This window comes from Capricornis sumatraensis, chromosome 15, assembly GCF_032405125.1.
Source record: "Capricornis sumatraensis isolate serow.1 chromosome 15, serow.2, whole genome shotgun sequence".
NCBI lineage: Eukaryota > Metazoa > Chordata > Mammalia > Artiodactyla > Bovidae > Capricornis > Capricornis sumatraensis.
In genome coordinates, this window is record NC_091083.1 from 42646685 (window position 1) to 42668159 (window position 21475).

The 21475-nt window shown below is 42.0% G+C and overlaps 1 protein-coding gene across 2 annotated transcripts; it reads left to right on the forward strand.

Annotated features, from left to right (window-relative positions):
- The first annotated feature begins 4418 nt into the window (after positions 1-4418).
- On the forward strand, positions 4419-21362 carry NAA20 (N-alpha-acetyltransferase 20, NatB catalytic subunit). 2 transcript variants are annotated; one of them, XM_068986995.1, is made up of 6 exons: positions 4419-4528; positions 9899-9923; positions 16142-16232; positions 16868-17003; positions 20232-20377; positions 20853-21362. In XM_068986995.1, exons 1-6 carry the CDS (start codon positions 4476-4478, stop codon positions 20936-20938), a joined length of 537 nt encoding a protein of 178 aa, XP_068843096.1. In that variant the 5' UTR covers positions 4419-4475; the 3' UTR covers positions 20939-21362. The 2 variants fall into 2 exon arrangements, with proteins under 2 accessions (XP_068843096.1, XP_068843097.1); XM_068986996.1 differs by lacking the exon at positions 20232-20377.
- The last annotated feature ends 113 nt before the right edge of the window (positions 21363-21475 follow it).

Here is a 21475-nt window from a genome sequence, read left to right on the forward strand (position 1 = left end):
ACTCAGGCTTCAGTAGTTGGGCTCACTAGTTGTGCCTCCCAGGCTCAAAAGCACAGGCTCAGTAGTTGTGGCTCATAGGCTCAGTAGTCGTGGCTCACAGGCTTAGTTGCTATGTGGCATGTGGGATCTTCCTGGATCAGAAGTTGAACCCATGTCTCCTGCATAGGAGCCAGATTAGTTACCACTGAGCCCCCAGGGAAGCCCTCAGTATCTTTTTTTTTTTTTTCAATCTCTGTTTATCCTAGTTCTCTTTTTCTGTTTTATTGTTTTTTGGGTTACAGGCTGTACTGAAATGTTCCGTGGCTTTTGGCTGGCTATTCATAATTAAATGGAAAGCATCACAAAGCTTGTTGGGAGCTGCAGATACCGGGCAGAGTTCGTGAACTGGTGACCCTCCCAGTGACCATGTCACAACCTGGTCATTTCATTGGAGGGATGAAAAATGTGCATAGCTGTGGGGCTTTTCTTTTTGGGTCAGGCAACCTCCCCAGGAAAAGTTCTCCAGTGTCCTACTGGAGGCTGCAGGGTGGGAGTAAGTCTTGCCAGCACCCTGGTCCTGCCAGCACCTTGCCACAACTAGTGAGCCAGAGGGCAGGGTCAGGGTGACTGCTCTTCCTTAGCCCTGTCTCACCCTCACCCTGTGCTGTGTGCTGAGAACTGAGGACCACAGCTCCTGCACCGCTCTGGGGATAAAGCTGCATTCCTCTCCTTGCAGGCGTCCCAGCCTTGTCCAAATCCTGGGCCTCGGCAGATTCTGGAATGGGAAGCCACTGCCTGCCCCTTGGCTTTTTGTCCAGCAGTTGCTCATCTCTCAGCGTGTCTCCAGTTGCTGAATGAGTTTACCAGCTTCCATAACTGTGCTGCCTGTTATCACTGGCTGTTGTCTCCTCCTGCATTTTCTTCGTTCTTATGGATTTGGTGCAGTGGGTGCTCAATCACTCTGTGTGTCCAACTCTTCGTGACCCCACGGGCTCCTCCACCTATGGGATTGAACGAGAGTACTGGAGTGGATGGCCATTTCCTCCTCCAGGGGATCTTCCCAGACCTAGAGATGGAACCCGAATATCCATCGTCTCCGGCATTGCAGGCCGATGCTTTACCCCTGAGCTACCGGGGAAGCCCCTCATATGGATTTGTGTCTTCTAAAAGTTTATTTTTTTTAAAAAGCTCTTTTCTTCTCATTTTAAGTGAGGCGCTGGTAGGGAGCCTGTGTGTGCTGCTCACCTTGTTTTATTGAACCCTGTTGTCAGCTTTTCATATGAATAGACAGTGCTTTTGTACAAGCTAGTTAGCAAAACTAAAAGTAATTGATTCCATGGAGGGCTGGAGTGAAAGCATCTAGCCAACCCATATTTTATTTAAAAAAAAGAAAATTTTAATCTGAAGGCAACTACCAAGCTGTTTCATTGTCAAACATATTGCTGAGGATTTCTCAAAATACATATTTCCTGGGCACTTCGTCTTTTCCATGTGATCTGAAGGGGAAAACAACAACAACAAAGCAACAGTGGCTGAAACGCCAGGCTGTTTGCTTGTTTAAATGTCAGTGAAACGTTGCCATGGTGGATGAGAGCCTGGGTCAGCACTATTTACAGAAGAGCACATGGTGTTTCATCTCAATGAGCAGGAAGATGTTTTGTGATAAAATGTGGTATAAACTTGTTCTGTTTTCCAACTAAGCAAAGAAAGGAAGTACAGTGTGAAATGATCAAGGAGAAGTTCTGAGTCATCTGTAACATAGGAAAATGTGCAGCCAGGACAGGAATGGTGTTTTTCTGCAGGTTAAAAATAAGATTGGATGTGCTGAAAGGGAAAGCCATAATAGCACATCCTAGAAGCCTAAGTCAGTGTGGGGCTCCAAGGCACTTAATGTACTCTGTACGTTTGAAATAGATGTAATGATGCAAACCATGACAATTCTCTTGGACTGCAAGGAGATCCAACCAGTCCATCCTAAAGGAAATCAATCCTGAATATTCATTGGAAGGACTGATGCTGAAGCTGAAACTCCAATACTTTGGCCACCTGATGAGAGGAACTGACTTATTTAAAAAGATCCTGATGCTGGGAAAGATTGAAGGCAGGAGGGAAGAGAAGGGGACGACAGAGGATGAGATGGTTGGATGACATCCCTGACTCAGTGGACATGAGGTTGAGTGAGCTCCAGGAGATGGTGATGGACAGGGAAGCCTGGCTTGCTGCAGTCCATGGGGTCGCAAAGAGTCGGACACAACCGAGTGACTGAACTGAACTGAACTAAGTATTTGTGTACAGGTTTTTCTGTATACACACATTTTCACTTCTCTGGGATAAATCCCCAGGAGTGCAACTGCTGGGCTATATAGTTATTGCATATTTATTGGGTTGGCTGAAAAGTTGTTTTGGGCTTTTCATAACATCTTAAAGGAGAACCCAAACAAACTTTTTGGCCAACTCATTAGTTTTTAAAGAAACTACCAAACTTTTCCAGAGAGGCTGTCTCTGGTTATATGGGAGTGATTCAACTTTGACTATTGTTTTTTTGTGTGTGTGTGTGTTAAACTGCTGAAATTGTCAAAGATTTAGTTGGTTTAAAAAGTATGCACTTATAAGAATGTTTTCTTTCTGGAAGTGTCCTGACTAATCCCACTCCAGTACAAAAACTAAATCACCCGCAAAAGGGAAAACAGAAACCCTGCTGGCCTTACTCTTTTTCTCCCAGAAACTTTCAACACCGGAAAACAACGGAATAATGATGTTTACAAAGTTCTTGGTGGGGAGAGAACACGGGAATCCATGAATATCCCAGCCAATATTCTAATCAGGGGTCTCACAGACTAAGGAGGTCTAAGAGGACCAGCCCCACGGGGCATCTGGAAAACAAAGCAAAGAGGGAAAAGGAAATACTATAATGAAACCCAGCCAAGCCATAAATGAATCAAAATGAAGAATGGAATGAGGAAATTGTAACAAAAAGTGGCAGTGAGCATGATATCCACTCAATTACAGACTGAAGAAATCAAGCAACTGGGAGATGCATAGATGTAACACAGCAGAAAAGTAACAATATTACAAGCAACATAATCAGGAGACTAGGGCAGAAGGGACAAAGATCATTATATCTTTCATTACAAAGAGACAGTAGTGCCCTAAATGGAAGCTTATAGTAAAAAATACTTTTCAATGATTTTCATTAAGATGTAGAAAACATATTTACTATATATGATGTGTGTGTGTGCTAAGTTGCTTCAGCCACGTCCAACTCTTTGCAACCCCATGGACTGTAGCCTGCCAGGCTTCTCTGTTTACGGAATTTTCCAAGCAAGAATAATAGAGTGGGTTGCCATTTCCTCTTCCAGGGGATCTTCCCGTATATGATATAATATAATATATATCTTAAGTGTAAAGGAGATCTTTGGGTACTCTTATTTCTCAGTCATCTATTTAGTTTTAATTCAGTTCATTTGGAAATTACAAAAAAAAAAACAAACAGACTTTCTGCCAGGTACACACATCCAGGTTAACTCTGTAAGCTGCAGAAAATGGACAGTAATAAAAAGGATTCCTGTCCACAAAAACACAAATGCATGGTACATGGCCAGGAGATACAGTAAATAGACCAGCTGTACATGTATTTATAAACACATTTCAGCTTTCCTGATTGCCTTCTGTGGTTTAAATTCTCCTTTTAACCTATGGCAACATCTTAGTGGTTCTTTCATAATGAATGAGTTAAAATGTTTTTTTATGTGTGCATTTTATGTTTGTATGAGAATCACAATTTTATCTTTTTTAAAAGGCTATTTGAAAACAGCATGGTTGGAACAATTTGGGTATATCAATCCACTTTTTAATCATACCTTTTATGAAATCTAAATATAGGACAAGAATTGCCTATGACAATTTAGGTCCTGAGTTGAAATATGCTGCAAATATATTTCTAAGGCTTAGTATCATAAAAAAAAGAAAAAATTAAAACATTCTATTAGAATTTTTAAAAATTGATTACATGTGAAACAATATAGTTTATACACTGGGTAAAATAATAATGCTGTTAATTCCACCTTTCTCTTATGTTGTGAAATATGTTAGAAAATTTGCAGTCGCAGGCACAGCTGTCATCACTGGGACAGGCCGCTCTGGACCATGAGTTCTCCCATCCCTCTCGGCTTCCTTCCTCACATGCCAAGGGGCACAAAGTAATCCTGAACCCTGCTTTTCTGCCTTGGGTTCCTAACCCCTGGCAGCCTCTTGTTTCCTTCTCGGGGGCTCACAGTGAAGATCCTCGGAACACCCCAGACTTTACAGGCGTTCCCGGCTGCGGCCTCCAGAAGGCGCAAGGTCGAGACTGCCGTTGCCGAGCAACTCGTGGCCCGGAAGTAGTTCTCTGCACCGCCCCCTCCCCCCGTCCCGCCCCAGGGCATCCGCGCCGGACGACTTCCGGCGGGGCGAGTGCGGTGTTTCCGCGAACCGGTTCCCGCGGCCGCGGCAACGCGATGACCACGCTCCGGGCCTTTACATGCGACGACCTGTTTCGCTTCAACAACATGTGAGTGAGGCACGCTCGGGCCCGGCGGCGGCCGGCGCGTCCCCGGGGCCGCGCGGGGAGGGAGCCGGGCGGGACGTCCGGACGGCCCCGCTGACCTTGGCCTGGTGGCCGTGTCCCCGCAGCCCCGACCGCAGTGCGGGCGCCTCTCGGGGCCTGGGGGGACGTCGGGCGAGGGTCGGGGGGTGCCGAGCCGAGCTCTCCTCCGCTTCCTGCCGGCGTCCCCCGCCCTGCGCGGCAGCCGGGGCCCGGCGGCGGCGCGGTTACCTTGTATCCGCGCGGGGTAACACTGGCCGCCGCCCGGCGCGGCGCCTCTGCGCTCCTCGTTACTGTTGCTGCGCGTCGCGGCGGGGGTACCACTTGTTGCTGCGGGATGGGTAGAGGGACGGTCCTCGGGGTGCCCGGTCCTTCGTCCGACTTAAGTCAGGCTCTGTGACTTGCAGCTTTCATTTTTCTTTTTTCCCCTAAGTTTTATTATGAAAATTTCTGAGCGCTTACAAGCTTGATAGAATTTTACCGTAAAAAGGCTACTAGCTGGACTCCCACTTTTTTACCATTTCACTCCTTTGGCTTCATCACATTTCAGCCCATCTTATCCACCCACCTCACCAATCCCAGACCCACTTTTAAAGATCCCAAGACAGTTATTTGAAGGACCAGGTAGTTCAGTTTCAAGTGTCAGAAAGAACCTGAAAAGAGTTCGCTAGAAATGTTCACAGAGGGACTGAGTCTCAGAAGATGGGAAAGTGTTGACATTGGTGAGGAAGGAGGTGCTGGAGGAGGAAGCCGCTGCCCTGGGGGGCGGCCGACACTAGGGCGGGGAGTGACTAGGAGCCGGTTTCTGAAACTCCGAGGTCAGAGCAACTGGTGAGACTGGACTTGTGCCCCATTGTTGGGGGTGGAGATGGTTTCTGGGGGCCTCTCTCAGTCGGAGCAGAGTAACTGAGGCGACTGCGTTCAGTCTCGTTGCTATAGTAGTAGCTATAGTAGTAGTAGCAGCTTAGTCGTGTCCGACTCTTGGCGACACCATGGACTGTGGCCAGTCGGGCTCCTCTGTCCATGGGATTCTCCAGGCAAGAATATTGGAGTGGTAGCCTATCCCTTCTTCAGGGGATCTTGCCAATCCAGGGATCGAGCCCCACTCTCTTGCATTGTAGGCAAACTCTTTACCATCTGAGCTACAGGTAAGATTGGAGTAACCTCTTTCCTCCTCACACCTCTGTGAAGTAGTTGCCCTTCTCATGTCCATTTTTTGAGTCCGCTAAGGAGCTGAGAGCTCAGAGGAATGGCCCAGGTGGAAGAGCCCTGTGTGGGAGTGGGCAGAGCAAGGAGACTCCTAAGGAGATTGGCCCCAGTCGGGTGGTTCTTCATTCCTGGCCGCGCAGGACCCCTAAGCTGTCCGCCGCAGGGCCGTGTGTCTCCGGGTGACTGGAGAAGGTGTACCCGGCAGGTGAGCCATTTAGGAGGTCTTGGCAATGGCCCAGAGATGATAACTTGATGAAGGCTTGGCTTTCAGAAGCACAGACCCGGGAAGTGACAGTGTGCTTTGACGTTTCAAGAATGGATGAGGCAAAGCTGCCTAGAAAGTCATTTTTAACCGAAGACTGAGGAAGGGCCAATGCTTTTGTATGAAAATGAATAGAACAGAAGGAAAGTAAGCAAGACCATTTATATACAACAAAACATCATCCTGTCCTGTTAACAGGCAGAGAAAATCGACACATATTTGTTTAATCTCCACATTGTGTAAGTCACCATGCCTTTGTATAACAAAAAAGGTATATATTCAAAATTACCATTAATTAAAGATTAATTGAGGACTTGCCTGGTGGCTCAGTGGTAAGGAGTCCGCCTGCCAGTGCAGGAGATGTCAGTTCAATTCCTGGGCCGGGAAGATCCCCTGGAGAAGGAAACGGCAACCGCTCCAGTACTCTTGCCTGGAGAATCCCCCGGATAGAGGAGACTGGTGGGTTACAGTCCATGGGGGTCACAAAGAGTTGAACACGCCTTAGCGACTAAACAGCAAAAAGTCGGACACAACTGAGCGACTTTCACTCACTCACCAGAGGTTCTAGTTCTTTTCTTTACATTTTGGTTTTATCTTGGGGATCAACTACTGCCGACATTTTTGTTTGTAGGATGGGGAGAGAGGGAGGACTGGTTTCCATGGTTACTGTCCCACTTCTCATGTAGGACATTTAGGCCCCTATTTCAAATGTGTTAATTTCCCTGGTAGCTCAGAGGGTAAAGTATCTGCCTGCAATTTGAGAGACCTGGGTTTGATCCCTGGGCTGGGAATATCTCCAGAGAAGGAAATGGCAACCCTCTCCAGTACTCTTGCCTGGAAAATGCCATAAATGGAGGAGCCCGATAGACTACAGTCTATGGGGTTGCAGACAGTCAGAATCGACTGAGCAACTTCACTTTCACTTTAGCAACTAAACAACAATTTGAATTCAGTTATCTAACTTGTTAAGGCCTCTTCAGTCTATGCCAGTGGGGGACTCCTCTCCCTCCTCACTTACAGCAAATATTTTATACTTGGAAAAATATTGTATGCCTGCCAGCACTGAAGAGACAGTAGTGAACAAGACAAAAAATGTTATCTTTATGGAATTTACAATTTATTTGTTTAAATTGGCCACACCACACAGCTTGTCGGTTCTTGGTTCCCCAAGTCCAGGGGTTGAACTCAGACCCTCAGCAGTGAAAACCAAAGTCATTGAAAATGGGTCGCTGTAGTTGTACATAACCATTGCATTGGACTGCCAGGGAATTCCCAGAATTTACATTTTAGAGGGGAAAGTAAGATAGAACTGTGCTCAGTAAACAAGGAAAAATGAGAGCAGGAAAGGGAAATAGGAAGTACATGTGGATTCAGCTTTGGGTGAGGTGTTTCAGGGAAGGTGTCACTGCAGGAAGATGGGGATAGGGGGTGTGTGTAGGCTTTGGGGGCATGGGTAGTATGGGCAGGGTAGTATGGGCAGAGTAGTATGGGTACTGGTTCCTGTTTTAGACACGAAGTGGGGGAGGCGGAGGCGGCTGGTAGTGTGGCCCAAGCAGCAAGTGGAAGTGTGAGAACACCAGGTTGGAGTCAGAGGGCTCGACCTTGGAGAGGCCAGCGCTGGAAGGGCTCCTCTGCAGAGGGTACTCAGACCCCCAGGTAGAGAAGTCAGCCAGGCATCTGGACATGGGAGTTTCAAGTTTAGGTCTGGGCTAAAAATAGAAACTTGGGGGTCAACACTGCATGGATGCTGTTAAACCCAGGTGGCTCAGCGACTTCATTGATGAGTGCGGACAGGAAAAAAGGCTCCAGGATGGCTCCCAGGGCATCACGTGGTAAAGGAGACACAGTGGCCCAGTGAAGCAGGAGGAGACCCTGCTGCTGGGTCTGGAGGCTGAGCAAGGACAGCAGGTCAGGGGGACGGAGCTGTGGACTGTGTCACGTGTTCCTGTGGCCTAGTGTGCAGCATGTCTGTCCATTTCTTTAGGGGAGCAGGCTGCTGGGTCCTGAGAGGGTGGGACCTGCTCACCTGCACTCCAGGCCTGGGTCCAAGGCAGCAGGTAGAGAGCAGGTGGGGTGGATGCTGGAACCTTGGTGAAGCTTCTCATTACAGTTGTGTTTTCTTCCTGAAATTAGAAGCAGCTGAGCTGGAAGAGGGAGCATTGAGGAGACAGGAGAGGGTATAAACTAGTCTTGAGAAGGGCACAGAGTGAGTCCTATACTCGATTAGAGCAGTGATTCTCTAGGTGTGGGCAGGGACGCCTCAAGATTGCTTGGGGGTTCTGCAGAGTCAGAGCCATTTTCATGATAAAACTAAGGTTTTTTGTTTTTTAAAAACCTTTTGGCCATGTCACACAGCATGCGGGATCTTAATTCCCCAACCGGGGATTGAACCCTGGCCCCCTGCATTATCAGCACAGTCTTACACCAGGGAAGTCCGGTTTTTTGTTTTTTATTGCCTTTTTTTAACTCTCATTCTCTCACTACTGCACAAGTGGAGGCTTCCAGATGTGTGATCATCTAACAGAAAGCATAGCAGACACAGAAATGAGAAACCAGCTGTTTTCTATTAAGCCAGACATTAAAAGGGGCTTCCCTGGTGGTGCAGAGGTTAAAGCGTCTGCCTGCAATTTGGGAGACATGGGTTCGATCCCTGAGTCAGGAAGATCCCCTGGAGAAGGAAATGGCAACCCACTCCAGTATTCTTGCCTGGAGAATCCCATGGACAGAGGAGCTTGGTGGGCTACAGTCCACGGGTCGCAAAGAGTCGGACACGACTGAGTGACTTCACCTTCAGACATTAAAAAGATACATAAAATTGTTCAAATAATAACATTCTTGTTACTAAATTTTCTTTTGTTTTTGAAAATAGTGACTTTTGGTTTAAAAAAGTCAATCACATTAATATTTAACTGATTTTTTAAAAATGAACAAATATCTTACACTTTTAAATATCAATAGATTTAAGTCTTGGGGTCTTCAGTAATTTTTGAATGTAAAGGGGAAAGGGGTGCTAAGATTTGCTGGTCTCCAGAAATGTGCTGTTGACTTCTGCTGTTGCTAAAGGTCCTGAGGACGAGCTTGACTGCATGTGCGAGAGGAGTTGAGGGCGCTCTTCTGGGGTCCGCCAGGATTGTGCTTCCACTGACTGAATGGGGAAGTGAGGGGCAGAGCTCTCTGTGGAGGGAGGCAGGTGTGGAAATGCTGATTTGGGAGTGTTGTGGTCAGACACGCTGGTGAGGCAGCTGCTGAGCAGCTCCAGAGCCAGGTAAGGAGTATTCCTCTGAGAGCAAAATTGAAAGTATGAGAATGGGGGTAGTGAGGAGCAGAAGCTCCAGGAGTGAGAGCCCACATTGAGAGGGTGGGATAAGGCAGGGACGGCCCTTGGCACATGCTGCAAGGCTGGTGGAGCCCTGTCTGTGACTGACACCCCAGGTTGGTCTCCAGTTCCACTTACAGTTTACTGTTAGGAAATGGAAACTTGTAGGGAATTCCCTGGTGATCCAGTGGTTGACCTAGTGCTCCCAGTGCCTGGGTTCAATCCTGGGTTGCAGGACTAACGTTCTACAAGCCACGGTGAAGCGTGGCCAAAAAAAAAGAAGATGGAATGTTTTGATGATGTGTTAACTGTAATTTGTAAAGAAGCAGTTAAATGAAAAGGTATGGGTGTCTTTTTAGTGACTGTAATGATGGCTTAATATGGTCATTCAGTAGGTTAAACCATCTTTCTTGGTTGAAAAGTTGGTTTTAAAGTTGTGAATTTAACATGTTCTGTTTTCCCTGTGCATGTTATTTTTAGTTGTAATTGGCCTATTTAAACTGATTTTGTAAACACTGCTTACTGTTGACATTTCTCTTGTTTCTTTTAGTAACTTGGATCCACTTACAGAAACTGTATCCTTTTTTAAAAAGTTTAAATAAAGAGTAAGGAAAATAGAGAAAAGAAAAAAAATAGACTTGAATACTGAAAATGTTTAAGACTTGGAGATCAGGAAACATAAACAACATTGAAGGCAATTAAAAAGAAACTAAAAACTGGGAATAAGAGTTATCTTACATCTGCTGACAAGCTGCTAATATAATGACCTCCCTGCCCCTCAGTAGTAAGCATAGCTGTGAGCAGCAGAAAGCTGTGACTTCAGCAGGAGGGGCTGTTTTTGTCTGATAAGAACAAAGCCTCAAGAGGATGATCAGTGCTGGGCGATTCCATGATGTCCCAGACACCGGGCTCTGCCCTGGGACCACTCTGTCATCCGGGGGACCCTGGCTTCCAGAGTCTATGGCATCTCATCCACATTCCTGGCAGGAGCGTTGATCAGCAGAGGGGAAGCCAAGGGGACCACTGGGAGGTGTGACGCAGCCCTCTGCCCTGTAGACCAGCACCTGCCTCGAGATACACCTATCTAGAACAGTCTGGGATGAGCCGGGGTTTACATTCAGGCTGGTTGCTAAAGGGGAAAAAAATGATTTTAGGTAACAATTAGCAGTATCTGTCATGGTACCCAATAGAAACATGGGCAAGGATGTGTGAAGTTAGGGTCCTCTGACCTGAATAGATAACTCCTACATTCTCAACAGCCTGAAACACAGAGTTGGATTTCTGGGTTATGTGCTATGTCCACAGTGGGGTCAGAGGGTAGTGTTAATTGATCATTTAACCAAGAGGGCATATAGGAAGCTGTGAAAATTTCAAGAGTTCAGTCTCACCAATTAAAAGACATGATAATTAAAACCAAAATGATGTACCATGTTTTATCTATCAAACTATCAAGGATTTCAAGCAGTGATGAAGCTCAAGGCTGATGGAGGTGAGGTGAGGAGAGTATTCTCATAAACTGCTAGCGACACAGCAGTTTATGAGAATGTTCAAAAGCTAGTCTTTTGAAAGCACTTTACAGAATACCTGGTAATTCTGTTTCCTGGAACCTGAAAATAACAATAGAGGCATTTATGTCAGGGGTTGGCACACTAATATGCATGGGCCTGTTTTTGTAAATAACGCTTTACTGGGGAATAATTTACACACTGTGCTCTAGTCCTTGACTTTCACAGTTTTTGTTTTTGTTTGTTTTTTTTTTTTGGTTGAAATATAGCTGACTTACAGTGTAGTGCTTTTTTATGGTAAGAATGTATAACAAGCTAGAACTAGAAGGACTTTTATTAATTTGGTAAAGGTTTTATGTTTTAAAACTTTCAGCAAGCATTATATACTTGAGTGAGAAATTCAGATACATTCCCTTCAGGATTGGGCATAAGATAAGAACGCCTACTGTCACTACTGCCCTTTAACATAGTTCTAGAGGAACTGACCAAACTTCCAGAAGGAAGGAAGAAGTATAAGGAGGAGAAAGGTAGAAATAAAGCTATCTTCATTTACAATTGATAGTACGATCATCAGTCTAGAAAAAAGAACAACTTAAGAACATTCATCAATGTTAGAACCAAGATCAAGTTTTAAAACAGCAGTAGCATGTGTACACCGGCAGTAGAAATCAAGAATATGTGGGTGTGTGTACTTTTTTTTTGTAGTAAAAACTTTATTAAGACTTTGAAGTCAAAAAATAAAATTCTTGTTACAATTTTCTGAACCTTTAGGTGAGTTCAGCACAAGAAAATAATTGAGTATTTAAAACATGTATATTTACTTACAGAACATCATGGTAGAATGGAAGCAGGTTTTTAAAATATCTAAAACTGACAGTGAGTATCTGTAATATATATTAATAACAATCCCTCTTTGTTTTGTGACCTTTTAAAAAATGTGAGTATAATTGATATGCAATATTGTGTTAGTTTTAAGCGTACAGCAGAGTGATTAGTTATATATGTAAAACCATTCTTTTATCAGATTCTTCTCCCATATAGGTTATCACAGAATATTGAGTTGAAGTCCATGTGCTATACAGTAGGTCCCTAGTGGTTATTTACACACACACATTCTATATATAGTAGTGTGTATGTTAATCCCTGACTCCTGATTTATCCTCTCACCCCATGTTTTCCCTTTGGTAACCATAAGTTTGTTTTTGATATCTGTAAGTCTGCTTTATAAGTTTCTTTGTATCAGTTTTTAAATTAGATTCCACATAAAGGTGACAGCATATGATGCTTGTCTTTATCTTATTTCACTTCGTATGGTAATCTCTGGGTCCATCCAGGTTGCTGCAAATGGCATTATTTCATTTTTTATGGCTGAGTAATACTCCATTGTATGTGATTACCACATCTTTATCCATTCAACTGTCAGTGGACATTTAGGTTGCTTCCGTATCTTGGCTATTATAAACAGTGCTGCAGTGAACACTGGGGTGCATGTATCTTTTGGAGTTACAGTTTTCTCCTGATACATACAGAGGAGTGGGACTGCTTGATCATATGGTAGTTCTATTTTGTTTTTTAAGGAACCTCTGTTCTGTTCTCCCTACCAGTTTATGTTCCCTACGAAGGGTCCTTTTCTCCACACCCTCTCCAGCATTTTATTGTTGTATACTTTTTGAAGATGGCCATTTTGACCACTGTGAGGTGATGTCATTTTAGTTTTGACTTGCTTTTCTCTGATAATTAGGGATATTGAGCATCTTTTCATGCGCTTTTTAGCCATCTGTATACCTTTGGAGAAATTCTATCTGCCCAGTTTTTGGTTGGGTTGTTTCTTTGATACAAAGTTGCATGAGCTGTTTGTATATTTTAGAAATTAACCACCTCAGTCACTTCATTTCCAGATATTTTCCCCCCATTCTGTGGATTCTTTTCATTTTTTTTTTTATGGTTTCCTTTGCTGTGCAAAAGCTTTTGTTTAATTAGGTCCCATTTATTTTGATTACTCTAAAGTATACTGACATGATTATATAAAAAAAAATTTTACCTGTGTTTTCTTCTAAGAGTTTTATAGTGTCTTATCTTACATTTAGGTCTTTGATCCATTTTGAGTTTATTTTTGTGTATAGTGTTAGAGAATGTTCTGATTTCATTCTTTTACATGTAGCTGTACAGTTTCCCCAGCACTACTTCCTGAAGAGACTGTCTTTTCTCCATGGTGTTTTTTTTTTTTTTTTTTTTTGCTGTGTGCCAGTACCATGCTGTTTTGATGACTGCAGCTTTGTAGTATAGTCTGAAGTCAGGGGGCCTGATTCCTCTGAATCAGGTCTGTTTGTTGTTCTTAGGATTGCTTTGGGTCTTTGAGGTCTTTTGTGTTTACATACAGATTAAAAATCTTCTGTGAAAAATGCCATTGCTAATTTGATAGGGGTTGCAATTGAACCTGATTGCCTTGGGTAGTATAGTCACTTTGACAATATTGATTCTTCCAATCCAAGAGCTTGGTGTATCTTTCCATCTGTCTGTCATTGATTTCTTTCATCAGCATCTTACAGTTTTCAGAGTCCAGGTCTTTTGTCCCCTATGTAGGCTTATACCCAGGTAATTTTTTTTTTCTTTTTGATGTAAATGGTAAATGGTATTGTTTCCTGAATTTCTCTTTGTGATCTTTCATCGTTAGTGTATGGAATGTAAGAGATTTCTGTGTATTTTGTATCCTGCAGTTTGAACCCGAATCACTGACAGTCTCTAGTAGTTTTCTGGTAGCATCTTCAGGATTTTCTGTGTGTAGTATCTTGTCAACTGTAGTGACAGTTTCACTTGTTTTTCAGTTTGGGTTCCTTTTCTTTCTTTTTCTTCTCTGCTGTGGCTAGGACTTCCAAAACTATGTCAAATAAAGGTGGTGATAGTGGACATTCTTGCCTTGTTCCTGATCTCAGAGGGAATGCTTTTGGCTTTTCACCATTGAGAATATTAGCTGTGGGTTTATCCTATATGGCCTTCATTAGGTTTAGGTTAAGTTCCCTCTATGCCAACGTTCTGGACAGTTTTTATCATAAATTGGTGTCAGATTTCGTAAAAAGCTTTTTCTGCTTCTACTGAGATATCCTATGGTTTTTCTTCAGTTTGTTAATGTGCTGTATCACATTGATTGATTTGAAGCTGTTAAAGAATCTCTGCATCCCTGGGATAAATCCACTTGATCATGGTGTATGATCCTTTTAATGTATTGTTGGGTTTGGTTTACTTGTATTTTGTTGAGGATTTTTGTTATCTGTGTTCATCAGTGATGTTGGCCTGTAATTATTTTTTTGTCGTATCTTTGATTTTGATATCAGGGTGATAGTGATCTCATAGAATAAGTTTGGAAGTGTTCCTTTTTCTGCAATTTTTGGGAAAGTTTCAGATGGATAGATGTTAACTCTTCTTTAGATGTTTGTTAGAATTCACCTGTGAAGCATTTGGTCCTGGATTTTTGTTTGTTGGACGTTTTTAAATCACTGTTTCAATTTAAGTACTTGTGATTGGTTTGTTCATTATTTTCAATTTCTTCAGCCTTGGAAGACTATCTAAGAATTTGTCCATTTTATTAGCATACAGTTGTTTGTAGTAGTTTTTTATGATCCTTTGTATTTCTGTGGTGTCAGTTGTAACTTCTTTTTCATTTCTAATTTATTTGAGCTTTCTTTTTTCTTGATGAGTTTGGGCTAAAGGTTTATCTGTTTTATTGTTTCAAATAACTAGCTTTTAGTTTCATTGATCTTTTCATTTATTTCTTCTCTGATCTTTATGATTTCTTTCCTTCTACTAATTTTGAGGTTTTGTTTTTCCATCTGGTGTAATGTGTCATTTCAGGCCTGTGTTTCCTCATTGGTTTTGTCTCTGTCCATTGATGAAAGTGGCTTGTTAAAGTCACCCACAATCATCGTTTTGTTGATTTCTCTTTCTCTGTTATCATTTGCAGGATATAGTGAGGTGCTCCTGTGTTGGGTGCATGTATACGTCTTTTTGGATTGATCCCTTGATCATTACGTCTCTTGTAACAGTCTTTAAAGTCCATTTTATCTGATATGAGTATTGCTACTCTAGCTTTCTTTTGATTTTTCATTTGCATGTAATACCTTTTTCTGTCCCTTCACTTTTAGTCTGTGTGTGTCCCTAGGTTGGAAGTGGGTCTCTTGGAGACACATACATATGGGTCTTGTTTTGTATCCATTCAGCAAGTCTGTGTCTTTTGAGCATTTAATCCATTTACATTTAAGGTAATTATTGACACATATTCTTTCTGCCATTTTCTTGTTTTGGGTTTGTTTTTGTAGGTATTTTCTTACCTTCCTTTTTTGTTCTCTTGTGGTTTGATGTCTGAAGCTAAGTCGCTTCAGTCGTGTCCGACTCTGTGTGACCCCATAGACAGCAGCTCCCCTGTCCCTGGGATTCTCCAGGCAAGAACACTGGAGTGGGTCGCCATTTCCTTCTCTAATGCATGAACGTGAAAAGGGAAAGTGAAGTCGCTCAGTCGTGTCCGACTCTTCGCGACCCCATGGACTGTAGCCCACCAGGCTCCTCCGTCCATGGGATTTTCCAGGGAAGAGTACTGGAGTGGGTTGCCATTGCCTTCTCCTAAGTTAATACTGAGAAGTATAGAAATGAGTACAACTCAGCAGGACAGCAGAGCTGAAGAGCTAAGTAATGAGCAAAGTACGCAGGCATTCACTTTAACATCAGGTTTTTATTTTGGGCATTACTAGAAATGCAGAATTTGAATCAGTGGACTGGACAAACTGGGTTTGTTATGTAGCCTTTGGAAGTAAACTACAGTTATTTTCACTGTCCCATGCCTGAAGCTCCTGAAGGCACTCGTCACTCTTCCTAGTGCAGAAAGGGAGAAGTAAACATACTGAGGTTGCACTGTGTGTCCAGCACCAGGGGGAGAGGGCAGGTGACACTCCACTGTAAGGGGACAGTAGACAGGAATGCCAGGTGATGGGGAAGTGCTGTGCGGGGAGGGGGCTCTAGACATAGTGTGAGCAGCGGGGAGACAGGCTGTAGAACTTGGGGGTCCTGGTTCTCCACTCTTGGATGGTATGTCTCCATTCACATCTGAGGTTACATATTCAGGCAGTTTTCTTAAAACTTAGTGCTAACCTAAACATTTCATGTAATGAATTGATTGCAGAAATCATACATACGGCTAGGGATAAAGGAACAATACGCTTTTTAAAGGAAACTTCAAAACATGTTTTGTGAAGAACTCTGACTGCCCTTACTTTGCATCCTCCTTAACAAGTCTCTAGTATGGGATTCCTTTTTACCTACAGTACCTTGCCCACTGGCCAGAGTACTTCATCGTCGCAGAGGCCCCTGGAGGCGAGTTAATGGGTTACAGTAAGTATAACACTGCTAGTACTTTTCTGGGTAAGCAGTTAAGATAAAATTAGTTTTTAACTCTTAGACTGATCACAGAACTGGAAATCATGATGCCTGTAATTTTATTTTCTTTTCAGCTCTTTGACAGCTTACTGATACCTTTGTCTTAGGTACTGTGCTAGGCCCAGGGGATAGAGCAGTGGCCCAAACAGAACTGGTCATGTTACTGGCACAAGTTTGAGCTGTGGATTGTCTATTGTGTATGCATACATACATACCCATAGAAAATGTAGGTTGTTTAAATACATATCAAGTAAGAGCACTAATAATAATTAGCTAGATGGCTTTAAGCAGCCGTCCCCAAACTTTTTGGCACCAGGGACCGGTTTCATGGAAGATCAATTTTCTGGTGGGGGTGAGGACGGTTTTTGGACAATTCAAGCACATTACATTTATTGTGCACGTTATTTCTATTATTATTACATCAGCTTCACCTCAGATCATCAGGTCCCCAGAGGGTGGGGACCTCGGCTTTAAGTGTTACTTAAAAATCAGAGCTTGGTCATTTCCTTTATGATAAAAGTGCACCACACAGTATTTCTCCACGTGTGAGTTGCCATGTTTAGTTACTGGATGCGGTCTTTCATTGGCAGTCATGGGCAAAGCAGAAGGCTCAGTGGCGAGGGAAGAATGGCACGGGCATGTCACAGCTCTGTCTGTTGCCCCGGAGTTTCGGCGCCTTGGTTTGGCTGCTAAACTTATGGAGTTATTAGAGGAAATTTCAGAAAGGTAGGAGCCTGTTTTTCAAATAATTCTTGAACTCTTAACCATTTGGTTTTTCTCTTGGTGAATGTTTATCAGTTGTTTCCTTCAGGTTGAATGTTGTCATGATGCAGTTTCATAGGAGTTTCACGTTCAGCCTCTAAAAGTTGTTACAACAGTTCTGTCACATATTCATAGTGGTGGTATTGTCCCTGTTTTGCCACTGAGGAAAATTAAAGCAGAGTGAATAACGTTCTATAGACTCTTGAGCTGGGTAATTGGTGGAATCAGAATCCAGCCCTCAAGGTCTCTGTTACTGTTTTTGCCACTGCAGACATTCCCCAATTCTTTGTTAACACTGCCCTTTGCATCTCAGTGATTTTTTTCATAGTGTCCTAGGCTAAAGAAAAGTTTAGAGTTTTAAGCAGTAAAACTGAAAGAAATATTTTCATTTCATTGTTAGTCACTGTGGTTATCTCCTAATGAGATGGCGCCTGCTGGGCATCACATGGCTTCTCAAACCTTGGAATCTGATTATGGAGAACCACCTGCACTCTTGTTTCACACTGATTTTCATGTGGTCCTGGGGCTTTATAATGACTGGAATTGCTAAAACCCTGGCTTCATAAAGACATTGTGTCACCAAAAGAAATATAATGTGATGTGTATTTGTGAACTATACAAAGCCAGTAGTTTGCCTGTATTTTTCCAAAATGTTTGAAATATTCTACAGCACGTCCATGAGTTTGGACCACCTGGGAGCACAGTTTGAACAGCCAACATTCTGGCTTTTTTTTTTAAAGACCTGTTTCAGACACTTGTTATGTGTTACTTTTATTAAATCCACTAAAATGGAGCGTTTTACAGAAGTAACCATGGCCTCAAAAGTCGACTTGAGGCAAGTCGAGGGCAAGAGGGAACGTGAGCTCATTCTTGTTTAAGCTGTAAAAGAAGTCTAGTCCTTAAGAATTTTAAAATTCCTGTCATTATAAAGCCCCAGGACCATGTGAAAATCAATATAAAACAAGAATGTAGGTGGTTCTGCAGAATCAGGTTCTCCTAGACTGAACAGGGAAGAGAAGATTGTAGTTTACACACAAGAATTAATGGCATGGACATCTTGTTGAAAAAGTTACGACATTATTATTATAGTGGACAGGGAGTTTGGACATATGTTGTAATAGCCGTGACCTTACACATAAAATTTATAGGACAGACTCTTTTAGAGTAGAAAACTACTACTCTCCTTCCCCTTCCAGTTCCTAAACCTTCATTACAGTAGTTACTAAGATTTAAGTGACTTGTATTTGTACAGGAGTATGTGTGTACCTGTATGTATACACATACATATATACATGTATATATTAATGTACACTAAAAATACAAACTATATTTCCAAAGGAAAAATGTGACTAATAAAAATCAAAAGAAAGACTAAAGTGGCAAAACAAAAAGCATGAAATGAGCTGGTAGTCATGAATCCCAATATAATTATGTAAGTACAACAGTGAACGTTAAGGAACTAATAACTCCAGTTTAAAGACAAAGATATTATGCCAAGTGAAATAGGCCAGTCACAGAAAGACAAACACTACGTGATAGCACTCAGAGACTTAAGGTAGTTAGATTCATAATGAGTGGAATGGTGGTAGAGGAGTGGGGGGAGGGGGAATGGGAAGTTATTACATTTACAGTTTACCAGTAGGGTGAACCTCATGTTTAGTGTTCTTAGTACAGTAACATTAAAAAAATGATCCTGTCAGAGCTGTACTCTATTTACAGGAAATACATGTAAAGATACAGAAAGACTAAAAGAAATTTTCTAAATTGAGCTTCCCTGGTGGCTCAGCTGGTAAAGAATCTGCCTGCAATGCGGGAGACCTGGGTTCGATCCCTGGGTTGGATAGATCGCCTGGAGAATTCCATGGACTGTATAGTCCATGGGGTTGCAAAGAGTTGGACACAACTGAGTGACTTACGCTCACTTCACTTTTTAAATTTTGCAAATTCTAAAGCAAATAAAAACTGAAAAGCAATTAAGGGTGTAATTAAGTCACATTATAGTTATTACTAGAATAAAAAATGGTCACTGCATATTGGTAAGAGTCAATCAAATGTTACATACCCAGTGACAAACTTAAAAATGCAACAACTGACTAAACTATAGGAAGAAATAGATCATCATAACTAGAGGTATGAACAGGCCTATTCCTAATTAGAACAATCAGAAATTGATTTAATTGTATAAAACAGGGGTCAACGAACTTATTCTGGGCCACCAGAAAGGGTTCACAAGGCGACCTGAGGTCTCTGTTGCACATTATAATTGATGTATTATGTAATGTTCATCCTTTTAAAATATAGTTTAGTGGGTTTCATGTTTTCATTGTATAAATGTCACCATACTCCATAAACTTCTTGAAGACAACATAGGCAAAACATTAAAATATATTTCTAAATATTTAAGGGTTGTCCCTTCAAAATTGTAAAAAAAAAAAAAAACAGGGGGGGTTCTAAGTTCAGTCTTACACACAAAAAGAAAACTTATTTTTTAAGGCTAAGATAATCTTAACAAAAACCTGACAAGCGATATGAGAAAGAACATCTCATTACAGATGCAGAAGTCCTAGAAAAACTTAGCAAACGGACCTAAAAATGTATTCTAGCAATTAACAGACTGAAGAACATTTTTTTATCTCAGTAAATATAGAAAATGCTTTGATAAAATACAGTATTCACTCTTGATTAAGCAATCTAGCCTACAGAAAGGGAAAACTTTAACCTGCAAAAAAGTATTTACTGAAAACCTTTAGAGGTGATGCATGGAATGCTTTCCAGGACAGGATGCCTAAAGCCAGCTTCTCTTAGTAATTATCGAAAATCCTTGATTGTACAGTGAAGCAATTTTAAAAAAGGTATGAGGACTGAGAGGAAACATTACTGTTATTTGGGCAGATAAGAGTGTACACATAAAAAACCTGTAAGAATCTAGTTTGTTGGATATGAAGTGAGTCTAAATTCAGCTGCGTTTCTATACAAACAGTAACATTTAGAAGCGGATGAGATCTGCATTGGCATCAGCCCACTAAGCCTTTAGGAAAAAATCTAACAAAAGCTGTGCAAGACCTCTCTGAAGTTTGTACAGCTTCACCCCGAGACAGTAAAGATGACCTATGTAAATGAAGAGAGGAACTACTCAAGCCAGTATTGTCTTCTAGGACTTCTCCCATTCTGATTTTTTTTTTCTAATTACAGAAAGGGTGGATTTTTTGTTGATCTCTTTGTAAGAGTGTCTAACCAAGTTGCTGTCAACATGTACAAGCAGCTGGGCTACAGTGTGTACAGGACAGTCATAGAGTACTATTCGGCGAGCAATGGGGAGCCCGACGAGGATGCTTATGGTGAGTCCCCACTGGGGCAGCATCCCGGAGGAAGGGACGTTTACTTGCATCCTATAGACCAAAATACTCGGCTCTTTCAATACACTTAAAAATCATATTTAAATTTGAGCTATAGTATTTAAATCTCCTGTAAGCTACCTTCATGAACCTACCACTGACTAACTTATATTAACTAACCAATGGTTAATTACCATCAGTTGTTGTTTTGCTGTTAGAGACATGTTACTAAGACTTTGTCAAAGAACAGTTGTAGGAAGAGCTGAATCCCAGCTAGGGTTTAGTTAGTGTTTTGTGTACTCCTGCTTGGGAGTCTCACTTATAAATACATTTCTCTTAGAATCTGGTAAAAGTGGGAGAGTAGGGGACAAAACCGCTTATGGTTTTAGTGTTTTTTAAAACACTTGTACACTTTAAATCTGATATAAAATCATACTCTGACATTTGTGTACTTACATTAAACTTTGCTTCTTAACAGATATGAGGAAAGCTCTATCCAGGGACACTGAGAAGAAGTCCATCATACCATTACCTCATCCTGTGAGGCCAGAAGACATTGAATAACCATGAGCAGTGGTTCTTAGGCTGATGATGCTCCAAATAGAATTATGGACAATATTATGTTCATTAGGTGACCTTGGAGATCTATGAGGAGAAAAGGGGATCATTTAGCTCTTAAAGACTTCAAGAAAATATAGGTTATCAAATTTTAAGCCTTCATGTATCCTGTTAGCAATATCATACCTTCTACAGCTGTTCACTGTAATAAAATCCAACCAAAAAAGGCAGCTAGGCGAGAAGGAAACATTCCACTGTCGTGGCTCATAACACACTATTCACAGTGTGCTAGGGAAAATGATTGCTCCAGTCTCCCCCGAAATTCTGTGCCTGAGAACCACTGCTGCATACACAGTTTTTATTTTGTATTGAACTTAAGCTTTAAAAGCATATATGAAATGTATAAATCTAAGATGTATAATAAAATGCACTGTTAACTCTATGAATGTTTTCTGGAAGTTTGATGGTCATTTGTAAACCCAAAGTTAGCAGGATTGAGAAAGGTCGTCACTTAGGGTTTGTTTGTCACATTTTTCATTTACA